This window comes from Mastigoproctus giganteus, chromosome 12 (assembly GCF_048544385.1).
Source record: "Mastigoproctus giganteus isolate SK-2022 chromosome 12, ASM4854438v1, whole genome shotgun sequence".
In the NCBI taxonomy this organism is placed as follows: domain Eukaryota; kingdom Metazoa; phylum Arthropoda; class Arachnida; order Uropygi; family Thelyphonidae; genus Mastigoproctus; species Mastigoproctus giganteus.
The window spans coordinates 64,950,413-64,964,214 of NC_143586.1; the positions used below are offsets into that span (position 1 = coordinate 64,950,413).

The 13,802-nt window shown below is 36.4% G+C and overlaps 1 protein-coding gene across 1 annotated transcript in view; it reads right to left on the reverse strand.

Moving 5' to 3' along the window:
* The window catches only part of spas (spastin), a 280,837-nt gene that overhangs the window by 128,009 nt on the left and 139,026 nt on the right, over window positions 1-13,802 (reverse strand). The window contains exon 4 of the mRNA XM_090386532.1: window positions 8,501-8,737. Coding sequence (XP_090242658.1) covers window positions 8,501-8,737 — 237 coding nt within the window. The remainder of the gene's footprint in view (window positions 1-8,500; window positions 8,738-13,802) is intronic.

Below are 13,802 nucleotides of genomic sequence, written 5' to 3' on the forward strand. Positions count from 1 at the left end.
ATCACAGTGTATTGATTTGGAATTTACTTTAAGTTGAAACTACCATCAAGGGTAAAAGGTACCACTGTAGTAACCTTTAATTTCATAAAGGTGACTACAGTGGGCTCAGACAGTTTTTAAATTCTATACAGTGAGACCAACTGATCATGTTACCATCAACAAATTCTAAATGTTGAAGCATTCCAGGAATTAATCAAAAAGGTACTAGGCTTTTCTTACCAATTAAGAAATAGGCCTAAATGGATGTCAGATGAACTGATGAAACTCGTGGCAGAGAGAAAAATGCATGGGATGCACGTTATTATCAGGCGACATAGAAGCCTACGTTAGACATAACCAAGTCTGTAATCAAGTCACAAAAGAGGTTAGGCAAGCGAAGGCAGATTACAAGAAATCTTTAGAAAAGGATGCAAAGAACAGCAAAGCCTTCTTAGAAGGAAGAGGATGAATCAAATTGGTCTACTTGATATCGATGGCACAATTATTGAAGATCCTCCTCATGTTGCTGACAAGCTGAACAAGTATTTTGCAACTACATTCACACATTAGGAATTCTTTAGGGAAGGGGATATTTATAAAACTCTTAAAGGAGATAAATGATTTTGTAATAACTGAGAGGAAAGTGGAAGGGAAACAGTTGAAGTTAAACATAAGGCACTGTATTGGATCTATCTAATTATATTAAGGGAGACAGCGAAGGAAGTAAGCAAACCCTTAGCCACAATTATGACAGCATCCTTGGATTCAGGAGGTGTCCCATGGATTGGAGATGTGCGAATATATCACCAATTCACAAAAGGGGATCAAAAGTGTGACATCAGTAATTACAGACCTGCCAGATTAACTTCTGTTCCAGGGAAAATAATGGGGTCACTATATATGATTTTACATTATTTTACCAGTTATCTCATTATTTTCCCCATTATAGGGAAAATAATGGGATAACTGGTAAGAAGTAATGCAGGATCATCTGCACATGGCCACAATTATACTTTACACACAGCATGGTTTTGTTAAGGGGAAATCTTGTTTGATCAATTTTATTGGATACTATGATGTCGTCACAAAGGAACTGAATGCAAAAAATAATTTTGATATCATATACTTGGATTTCAGGAAAGCTTTTGATACTGTTGCACATAAAAGACTGCTGTACAAATTGGGCAGTAGGCATTAAGGAAAAGTTGCTGTCATGGTTAAAGTGATGGTTGAGTGGGTGAAGGCAGTGTTAATCAATGGACATCAGATGTTACAAAGGTTGGCAGGGTTATTAATGACCGTAATGATAGGAAGCTACTGCAACAGGATCTAGAAAAGCTAGGAAGATGGGCTGAGAAATGGCAATTGAAGTTTAACATTGATAAATGCAAAGTACTGCATATAGGTAGTAGTAACTCCAGAGTAAGATACCAACTGTGTGGTACTTCAGGGTAGTGGAAAATTAAAGTAATTATGTCATCAGATATGAAGCTCTCTGAAGAATGCAGAAAGGCTGCCAGGCCAACTCATGGGGCTTTGTCAATGACATATAAGAGTTTTGCTAGAAGGGACAAGGAGGTGATTGTCCCATTGTATAAGTCAATGATCTTGAGTACTGCACACAGGTCTGGATGCTTCATTTTTAAGAAGGAAGTGGAGCTGTTAGAACAAGTACAGAGAAGAGCAATGAGATTGGCGAGGGGAACAAAGGGGTTCTCTTACTAAGAAAGGCTTCAGTTCTGCAAATTGCAGTGTCTGGAGAGTAGGCACCTGCAAGGTGATCTCACTGAGGTGTTTAAGGGTCTGAATGGATTGAGCAAGCTCAATGTTGATGGGATTCTTCTTGCTCAGACCACACACATAATGGGGCACAAATTCGAATTGAGGAAGGACAGTTGCAGATAGATGCGTGCAAGTTTGTCCTTAGCCAGGAACAAACTTCCATCTGTTGCTGTGGAAGTTGATAGTGTAAATATATTCAAGGAATAACTAGACAAACTATTAATGAGAATGAATAGGTGAAATGGGAGGGTTTTCTTTTTGTGCTGATGCTGTATAAGCTGGTGTTCTTGCATCATTTGCCATTGCTATCATGGCTGTTGTGTTGCTATTTTTCTATTTTCGAACAGAATTGTTTACCTTAGTCCAGAAGTATACTGATATTTTGAGACTAAACAAAGGAAAGGGAACAAACTTTCCCATTGAGAAAAATGGTAGTTTAGTAGGTAAACTTTCAATTTAAAAATTGTAAAATTTAGTCCAATTTTAACATCAAATTCAAAAAATTTCAGCTCAAATATGACAAATAAGGTCAAGACAACAAATAACCTAAACCTAAAAATAAGCAAGATGGACCACTGTGCCTTTGAAATGAAACACTCTGTATAACAACTTAACCTAAATATGTAAGATCGTTCCAAAAATAAAATTTTCTAGTATTTTTGGATCATATCATACAGCATAAAATAAAATTGTGACTAGTAGCTCAAAATGACAACTTGAAATTAATGAAGCCCTGAGCAGATTGAAAACAAAGTTAAGTCAAATATAAAAATGGCATGGAAATTTATTTGCAAATATAAAATTTGCAGACACATCATTTGTCACATTATAATATAACTAAGCAAATGATTTGGAAAGCTTACCATGTGTGTCTTAATGAATATGTTCTGTGACTTTCAAGAAAGTAAGTTGTTTCAAAAATTCATATTCTTAAAAAGATGCTTTCCCCCCACCAAGTCATTGAAAGTAACTCTGTCCAAATGGGAAACTATATCAATCTATGAAATGCTATCAGTCTTACCTCATAAAAGAAAAAATTCAAAACAACATCTTATGGAAAAGTCACAAACAGCAGCATATTCTGAGTGATTTCAAGGATAAGCAATGACAAAAATTCATGAAACACTGAAAGGGAAACAAATCCATAAAATATACCCTTCCCAAAGCTGAAATGGCAATAGTTCTAAGCTATGATAATGCGAACCTTTGCAAAGGGCCTCCAAACAGACTTGGTAAACTGCTTCCTTAGACTTGTTACCATCAACACTACATTTCTTTTATCTTCTAAGTCAAACATAATTTACATAGCAAGTATTTTTTTAAAATGGTACCTCTGTATAAATGCTGCCCATCAATCGATACTTTAAAGTTTATTTCTTTTACATAGCTGCCAACACACTCCAACTTCCTTCTATATAGCTATCACTCAATTTGACCTCAAAAACTGTAACAACACAGTTTTTGTCTTTTTGCAATAGTATAGTTTGGGTTTGTCCTTTTCTTTTTGCAAAAAATAGAATTAAAAAAAAAAATTCTACAAATTTCTGCTTATTTTCATTAGCAAATTGGTCATCAACTGTGCTAGGCTACACTGCAAAACAAGAATGCAGGACAACAGCATTGTTCTCTGCAACATATGGCTGTTTCATTGCACTGAGGTGCAAATCTAATTAATAATGTCTTCAGTAAGATGCCAAAGAAAGAAGACATATACGAAAGAGTTTACATGTATTGTAAAATCTGAAAAAAGGTTAACACATTTGCTTTTTGTACCGTGTGCAGATGTGATTTTTTAATTAAGTGGCAGGGAAATACAATGTAATCAGATTTTTGAAAGCAAATAAACAAAGAAAACATGCAGCCCTCGGTGTGAGCACTGGCAGGTGACTCTAGAGGATACAACATTGGGCATCTTTTGAACCTTTTATGGGCTTTCCTGCAGAGTTATTTGGTCATAAGTATGGGCTGCATGGTTTTTTCCTCCCTGAAACTAAGGTTTTTCATCTAGCAAATTCACCAAAAAATACATATATTGATACCTCATGGCTTCAGTTGCTTTGGCATTGACAAATACCTAACCGAACCTATTCTGAACAATGTGAAAGCAAGTGCAATTCCTTTAAAAATTGTCTTGTACTTAGTGATAATAGGTTGTCATTTTCATCTTACTGTGTACTGAAAAAGGCGCCACATGCCTTCCTGTAAAAATATATGAATATTTGGTGGACATTTATTACTATCCAGGAAGATGATGCTAAAAAGAAAGGCAGATTTAAACAGTTTTAATTAATACATGCCACTGAAGTCAAAGATTTAGGTATATGTGTACATGATTGCTGTCTTTGGGTAAATGTTCATGACTGACAGACCTGTCAATAAGTTCCACTGTTCTATTTTAAGAAGAGGTTAGAAGTGATCAGAAAAGCCACATGAGCACAAATAGGAAAAGTACAAGGCACCTATCCAATTCAACTCATGATCCAAAAGAAATAAGACAAATTAATGACCTCATTAAGTATGATTCTGACTTGTATCATTATACATTTCTACCGCAAAAGTTCATGGAGCATCTAAAACAAGAGAAGATTCTGTTATTTTGTTCAGCACGGAAGTAATTTATTGAGACACACAACTAAAGACAGTCACAATCACTTCCCACTCTAGGGCATGGTGAACCCCACATCTAAACTCCAGCTTTCAATTAACTCCATAATTTCAACTCTATAAGCAATGGAAGCAATCTGGCAAAATTAATGATAGGATAGCCTTTTCAAGAGCATAAGCCATTTCCGACTGCCAAAAATCTCAGTCCATCAAGAGCTATTTTTAACAGCCAGAAAGACACCATACATAGAAGAAATCACTAGTTTCCCAGAGCAACTTGACCCCCAAGAGATGGATTGGCTTCTTTACCCAATTTGAAGATGTTGCGGCATCCAACAATAATTTTGACCACATATTCAATCATAGTAGACAAGACTCACTGACATCTATCACTATATCTAAACGGCAAATCTTAGCAGCCTTGAATTTAACCCCATCCTCTACAGCTGTGGGTGCAGATGGAATACCTTAGTTCATGGTCAGATGCCTGGGTCCATATATAATCCAGCCCCTTGTTAGCATCTTCAATGCAGTACTAACCAAACACCTTTCCCATCAATGGAATGTCTATTTCGTAAGGCCACACCAAAAATAAGAATGCCATCATTAGAGAAACACTTCAGACCCATCTCCAATTCCTCATGTCTACTGAAACTACTAGAAAGGACCCTCCTGCCAACTCTAACAGCTCACATACTTCCAGATGCTCCACTAAAAATTCATTCATCGCTATCAAATAAGTCCACCATTACTAATCTCCTTGCCACCACCCACAGCATCCTTGCAGCTTTTGAGAGGAAAGAACTCCTCATAACCTACCTGGACATCAAAGCAGCATTTGATGTCATTCAAATACTTGCCCTCCTACGACTGCTTGAAGACCAATACTCCATAGGTGGGGATGCTTTGCATTTCTTCTCATCACTCCTTCAGACCCGTATAGTCATACTCCATAGCAAATATCTACAGGAGTACTACAAGAGTGAGTCCTCTCCAGCTTCCTCTTTACTGCCATTATCTTCCCTTTTATATTCCAGAAACCAGATATATTTTCTTATGCTGATGATTTAAAAATACTGAGCACCATCCAAACAAATGCAGACCCCAATATGATCACAGTGTGCTCCTCACACTAGTAGGCTACCTCAAGCAATTTGGCCTTAAGATCAAACCAGCAGAGTCTGAGTGCATGCTCTACTCCTTGCCAAAGATTAACGCGTATCCATACTTCCTGTTTCATACCATTTAGATTTGGGGGGTGGTTTTTGACACAAAGCTGAGATTTAACCATCACATCGACAAACTCAGCAGGCAAGTGGCACACCTGAAATGGAGAGCAAAGCAGCATCTGCATTACGTCTCAGACAAGTTACAGCAACAAAATATGTTAAGACCATTATATACCCCCTCTACTTTATGCAGCAGAAATATGGGAGTCAGCAGAACCCATGAACACAAAACCCATCTGGGCAGCAGAGTAGGCTCCTCAAGCAGGTAACCTACAAACAGGATACCACCCCAAGCCCATATGACTGAAATGGTCCTGGCACTGGGAATTTCCAGGCTGCCCTCTCTCATTGAAGAAAGAAGCCTGGTAATCACGATAAAGATGCCGACCTGTCTCATCACATCTCCTTCATTCTAGGATCTCTGTGGCTGGAGCATTCCACCTGCCAAACTTAGAGCCACCCCACAATGTCCTCTTCACTCAGGCCTCCACTTGTCAGATTGCTTCCTCCCCTACCAGATGCTCAGACAAATTCAGGATATCGATGCAGACTTACAGAAATTGACTGCTAACCGAAACTATAGGCACAGGATTCTGCGTCCCACACATCTCATGCCATCCAATCACTCAGCATAGACAGAGGCATCCTCAAAACCATCTAGTCACATTCAAATTCACCCCAGGTTCCCTCCAGTAAAGAATAGTCAACCAAGGTGTGGACAGTGCAAAATGAAAAGCCTTCTTTTCACTGCATCCAAGCCAACATTCCCTGCAGTTGCAACTGTAATGCTCTGCTTAATTACTGAGCATACTGTAGAAGGAGCCGGTGGTATGAGTATCAGCCGCTTCTGCTCATGCTGTTCTATCCCACGAGTTGCGAAGACGAAAATTGGAACTTTAAGTATCATTTTATTAATTTAATTGTTACATTACACCAGTATTTATTTAATGTCATCTTAATATTTTAAGTAACCTAATGCCATTATGGAAGTCATTATATCATCTTATTTATGTATAAAGCCTTGAATGGTGATGGGATTGATATGCGGAAGTTTGCCTTTCTTTAGCCAGCGTGTGGTTGATTGCTGGAACAAACTTCCATCTGTCATAGAAGTTGATAGCTTAAATAGATTCAAGGCAGAACTAGACAAACATTTGGAGCAAGTGGATATGTAAAATTAGAAGGTTTTTTTTTTTTTTTTTTTTTTTGGCTGATGCTATATAAGCTTGCTTTCTTGCATCATGTGCCTTTACTAATGCTAATGTCTTATGTCATTTGGTATTATTCATTTAACATCCTATATCACTTAATGGCAATTTATTTATTTCTGTAATAAATCTGGTTGTTATCTCTATAAGTGTCAACCCCTGGCCTTTTGGTAGTGAAGGGACATTGCAACACTATCCAATCATGTAACTGTCACAACTGAAGGTGGTGCAATAAAAGTCTGTAAGTCTCTCTCTCTCATGTACAAGTTCCCAGTGGAAAATGATGTTCTCATAAGTGCTGAGATAGCACAAATTTCATCAATTGGCAGTGAATCAAACTCTGGTGAAAGCAATCCTAAACAGGTCAAACTAAATGACACTCTAAGGCCTGTTATCATCACTTGTGTGGAGAGGATGTTCATGTTCCTCTCCTCTGGCTTGGATAAAGCAATCCAAGCCAGATATGTGAAATATCTGCTTGTTTCTTTTAAGTGTATGCTAATGTAATGTATTAAATGTATTACAATGTTTGAAAATCCAAACATAGCTCTTCAATCCAAATATCTCACAACTTTGTACTGAGGTTTTTACTCCTAGATATGTTGAAGAATATGTGAAAATTTGTTATACCAACAGTTTTGAATCTTCCACTTTGGAAGTTTATCACTACAGTAAACTAAACTAGAAGGATGATTCTGACTTGGTCATAGGCACTGCTTCTGCAGAGGTCATGGGGATTCTAAAACAGAAGATTGTGTTCTTTTGTTCAGTGGGTAATACTTTATGTAACTACATGGTGCACAAATTCCCACTGAAAAACGACATTCTTATAAATGCCAAGGAATGATACATTTTACGAACTGGCAGTGCGTCATTTTCAAATTTGATATTTTTTGAGAATTAAGCCATATATGTTTTGTAGCATCAGTTTTGTCAGTTTCAGTATGAGAATCTACCAGATACTGTACTATTATGAGAGAAGAAAGAATTTATGTACTATGGTCCTTCGTTGGGGAACTGACAAGTGCACACACACAGAAGCTTGAAATAACCATATATCCAAAGTCATTCTTGCCATTTTAACAAGTCCTCATAATAGCAATGCTATAAACAAACTCTGACTTTGTGTTCCTGAAGATGGTAAAGTCTGCAACAGTACCTTTCTTGAAGCAGTTACAAATCTATTTACTGCAATCTGAAACACATAAAACCAAGCAGAAATCCACAGACAGAAAATGAACTTAAAGTAGTATGATTAGTCATACAGTTTTAAGGCATGCTGTACTAGTAAACAATCCTATGGCTGTATTTTAATATAAAATGTACATTGTCAGGGAAATTAAATTTCTAGTGCAGCGTGGAGTTAAAAAAAAAAAAAAAAAAAAAAAAAAAACCTCCCACTTTCTCTGAAAACCTGCTGCATTCTCCTGCTATTTGCAAAAAACTTGTTTTCTGCCTGTTGTGGCAAAAAAAAAAAAAGTCTCCTGTTTTCCTCCTGCTTATGATGGCATAAATGTTTAGGTCACAATGATGATTACACAGAGAATACCATACTTAAAAAATACTTCTACATCTATGGAAAGTTTAGTTGGCTGCCAGTAACAGAATTTAGAGAAAATAAATAAGCAGCACTGCTATAATAAAATGCATACAATATTAACATTTTCTTTCCTCTCTCCATAGAGAAAATACATTTACCTTCTGGAACAGTAGGAGATGTAGGACTGGGGTCCTTGCACCAACCTGGTTCAAGCTGAACACAACTGTTCAATTTCAGAGGAGCTGGTCTTTGCCATGTGCGTCGCCTTGATGTACTGCTCTCTACAGTTTCTACATTTGTAATAACTTTGTTTTCTCCTGCTCCTCCAGAATTACCATCCCCACCTTTCTTTAGGGACATATCATCTCCCAGATGTTTTATTTTTACCATGCATTCTGGAAGAGAAAAAAAAAAAAAAAAAATTCCCATAAATGAAGAATGACAAAACTAATCTATATTTAGTAAATATGACAGTGCATTATCTGTTCCACTCTCCTAAATGACAAGATGCAGACTACCAGAATCCAACTATAAATTTAGGTTACTGTACTGAAATTATCAGATCTGGAACAGCATTATTATGAGTAATCAACCATAGAGAATTCTGTTGATAAATTTCCATACCATCACTCTTGGATCCTTTGTTAAAAAGGATATCACATTTGCAATCAACCTAAAAACAAATTTAATTATGCAGCACCATTCAGAGACATGAAAGAGAAAGTATTTAGTAGTGAGGATCTTTCATGAATTAAAATCCAACTATAAAGAAAGAGCAATGAATGAATTTATATTCACAAAATGATCTTCAATATAAAAATAAAAAATAAATAAATCTGAATGCTAGAATTTTAGCAAAATTTATTAAATAAAGAAATATAATAAAAAATATAACACAGTTATTTTTAAGTGTCATAATGCCTTATTCCACAAATATATTTTTTATTAATTGTTCACCACCAACTGCATTTCAAATGTGCACCTACAAGCTGATTTCTGTCAATTATCAAGAATATTTAGAGTTCATTATTATAATGAATGCAAAGTACTATAAATTAACGTGACAACGTTCAATATTATAACACTAGGCTACAGGGCTCTTACAGAATACTTCAGTGGAATATCATCAACATGTCAGGAGTTTACTTCTAAAAAGAGATTTATAAACAGTCATCAGTCTCAACATGTTCAATGCCACAGCCAACAACCTGCTGATCCACCAGTATATTAGCAGACATGTAGGCCTAGAGGCAGGATAATCTGCCAGTGGTTCACCACTTTTTTTCTAGGTATTTAAACTACTTCCTGCTGTTCAAATAGGTAATTTCCTAACACTCCCCTTCAAAATAAGTTGCTGTTTTAAGTATGAAGTGCAGAAGGTAAATATTTGAATATCTTGTTACCAAATTATGGTGTCTTGTTCAATAATTGCTCCCAACAGAGTGACTCACCTGTAGGTGACTCTGCATTTAATCCTATAGATGAAACAACCCACTGGTGGACTGCCCAAACTACATCAATATTTACCTAGTAAGATATAGATTTTTTTTTTTTTACTACACCAAAAGTAAGTTTTCTTGGCTGTACTTCGTAATATTTTCTACACATTGTTTTATAAATTGGGAATTGTTTGATAAAATTGGAAGGTTTCCATAAACTCTGTAATAATCATACACGAGTTTACAGTTATGTTTCTGTTTAATCCCCATAGCAGAAGAGAGGGTGTAACAAAAAACATTAATTAAAATGTTCACCATTAGGGATGAAATGATGCAACTGTGGTCATATATGGAAATAAAATTGAGTAGCCACAAGCATAGTTTATGTCAAAATGCAAAGAGTACTGCTCCTGACTTTACAAGAGTACTCACCTCTTACTAAACTATGCTCTATTCACGAAGCTGCACCATGAGAATATTAGCAATGCAGCATCAGCAATACAAGCATCAAAAGCATCTTTGATGAAGTCCCAGTGACATCCTGTGCCTGGGAAACATGATTACAAAGTTGAAGAGGGACATGTGAAATGGTGGTGGGAGGGAAAGACCAGTACAGCAACCACAGATGGAAAAAATAACTGCTGCTGTAGTGGAAGAGTTGTCAACAGATAGCCCATGCTAAAACATGGAAAGTTTTAATCAATTCTTTTGATTATGCTTAATAGTATATTTACTTAATAAACATCTTAGAAACAATCAATCATTCTATTGCTATGGATTGTTTACTCTCATTTGAGAGACAGTTTCAAATTATTTTATTTATTCAAATTAAAAATAGTTTTACAAATGGAGAAGAATATTGTTATTTATTCTCTGAGCCACCCAGCTCTGAGAATAAATAACAAATAAATAAATTCCGCCACCCAGGAGCACCGTTTCAAGGCTTTTGGCCTCTCTTCGGCATGGGCAGGTATCCTGGTGTTGCAATAGTGACAACCCAGTCATGAAGTATAACTCCACAATATGAGAGATGCTTGATGGTGTTCACTGATTTAGACTAAAGGATATTTTTGCCTAAACAAAGGAGTTTACTGACATATGGGTTAGTGCAAATTGCATAATTTTTATACATGTAGGTATAAAATGATCATCTATCAAGGTAGATGAATTAGTATCATTTTAATTATATCTCATATTGTGAATAACTTCACAACGAGTTGCCATGGTATTGCACTACCTCGAATATGATACGTAACGCTTCACCAATGGAGAAGACTGTTGCTAAAATAGTCTTCTCCATTGGCGAAGCGTGACTGGTTTCTCACCATTGCAACACTTGGGTACCTGCCCACCCCATCCACACACCAAAAGAGGCCAAAAAGGCCTTGAAACGGTGCTGTCTCGATGGTGATGTCCGTCAATGATCCAGAACAAAGGCCCACATCATAGCCACTATGATGTGGCTATGATCCAGAAACAAAGGCCCAGGTCCTCTTAGAGAAGACCAAGCTTTCTCCAAGGCCCAGAAAATGCAAAATAATCTCAATCAAATGTGAAGACTGTGTTACCGATTTTTTTTTTATTGTTGGTTTGTTTGTTGTTTGGTTTTTAGGAGCATTAGCAACTAAGGCCATATTGCTCCAGAGATATGCGGTGGTCATTCCCTGACCTTTCCACATCCTCCGTATTTGGTGGTCACGGGCTCGAACCCCAGTCTAATCAAGAAGCGTGTGCTATGCACTGCTCCTCCTGCCCACCAGGCTACGGAGGCACCACCATTTTTTTTTGACTCACAGGATGTTGTACATTATAAATTTGTCCTGTGTGGTCAAACAGTGAAACAGTAATACTATAAAATAATTTTGTGGCATATGCGTGACACTGTTTGGAGAGAACAGCTAATAAAGAGGCTTAGGAACTGTCACTTGCATCATGAAAATATCCCTGCAAACTCATGGCTTTCCATTCAAGAATTTTTTTTTTTTTTATGAAGCACTCCATTGTGATCCCTCCTCTACTATGCTCACTGAATTTAGCTTCCTGTGATTGTTTTATTTCTCAATTTAAAGCAGGAATTATTAGCAATTCAAAAAGAAGCCTTCCAGGAATGCTTACAGAAGCTGCAGGAGCACAAGAAGTGTATAGTGTCAAGGAGATCCATCTGAACAGCTAGTAAGCTCCATTTCCCAAATATTCTGAACTACTTTAATTATACCTGTTTTGTAATACTTTTTACACAATAAAATTCACTTAAAGAGATTGCATTGTTTAATTAGTATCATTCACATTTAATCAACTCATTTTGAACAACCATATTATACCCACTCTCTCAACACTATTACTTTTTGAGTGAATTGCACTTCAAAAACACCCCTTCAAATTATAAATGAACTAATGCACAAAATCGGTGATGAAATTTAATTCATCTCTATTAATTGTACTTCAAATTAAAATATATAGCAAACTAATCACTTTAGACTAATTCAGGATGCACTAAATTTATAAAGTGAAACCTAGTGTTTTTTTTTTTTAAGTTTTTTTTAATTTCAGTTCTATATTATTTGTAAGTTTAATTACACGAAAATGTCTAATTTATTCCAACTAAACTTACATCAATTAATATTAATTAGTGACAAACAGGTATAATTTTTGCTTTTTACTAAATATTTAGTGCCGGATTAAGGCAAAGGCTATTAGGGCCCTTTGCCCAGGGCACTAAAAACAGAAGAACAATGAGGCAAGAAATATATATATATATATATAGTATCTATCTATCTTTAGTAAAAGGGCACCGAAAAATCTTTCTGCCTGGGGGATGGAAATACCTTGGTCCGGCTATGTAAATATCAGTTTGAATTTAACTTCCTACTATGGTTTTTACAACTCTGCTATATTTGTATAATTCTCTGTATTGTTATATCACATTATACACTCACTGATCAATGAATTCTGACCACCTACCTAATACGGTGTTGAGCCACTGTTTTTGCAAGGATAACAGTTATTTTCCTAGACATTGACTTCAATAGATATCTGAAGATGTTGGAATAGATAATTGGTCCAGACATCTCGCTTCCCATTCCAAAACATCCTAGAGGTGTTTAATCGGATTGAAGTCAGGCAAATTTGCATGCCAATCAAGGTAGGCAATATCTTCACTGTGTTCCTCAAACCACTTGTGCACAGTGTAGGCCCAATGACACATTGCATTATCATCTTGGAAGATCCAGTTTCTGTCTGGGAAAAAATACAACATGGCAGGGTGCAGATGGTCTCCTAAGAGCTACCAGTAAAACGTCTGTCCATACGCACCAGGGGTCATAGTTCTTGCCAGCAAAACCCATATTAAGCAACTATCGAACGATGATCTATCGAAATTTTGCAAGCAGAGATAGGGACGTGATAATCCCATTATATAAGGCTTATGTTAGACCACACTTGGAATACTGTGTTCAAGTATGTAGACCGCACCTAAAGAAAGACATCGAGCTTCTTGAAAGGGTGCAAAGAAGGGTAACTCGTCTGGTGAGATCGGCAAAAGGGCGTCCTTATGAAGAAAGACTTCGAATATGTGGGTTGCAGAGTTTGGAAACTAGACACCTTAGAGGAGATTTGATTGAGGTGTTTAAGGCTCTGAGAGGCATCAGTAAAATGAATGAGGACAAAATTTTCAAGATTATAAATGATGCTAGAACTAGGGGACATAAATTCAAGTTACGGGGGGAAATGTTTAGATTGGACTGCAGGAAGTTTTATTTTAGCCAGCGAGTTATAAATTACTGGAATAAGTTGCCTTCATGGGTGGTAGAGGCCGACAGTTTGGGGAAATTCAAAGGTCATCTGGATAGTACTTTCGGGTAAGGGAAGCGCATAGGATGATAGGTTTAATTTCCTTTTTATTTATTTTTTATTTTTTTTTATTTATTAATTATTATTTAGTTATTTTTTTTTTTGTTTTTATCATTGTTTTGTTCGGATTTTTTTTTTTTTTTTTTTTTTTTTGGCTGGTGCAGCATAAGCC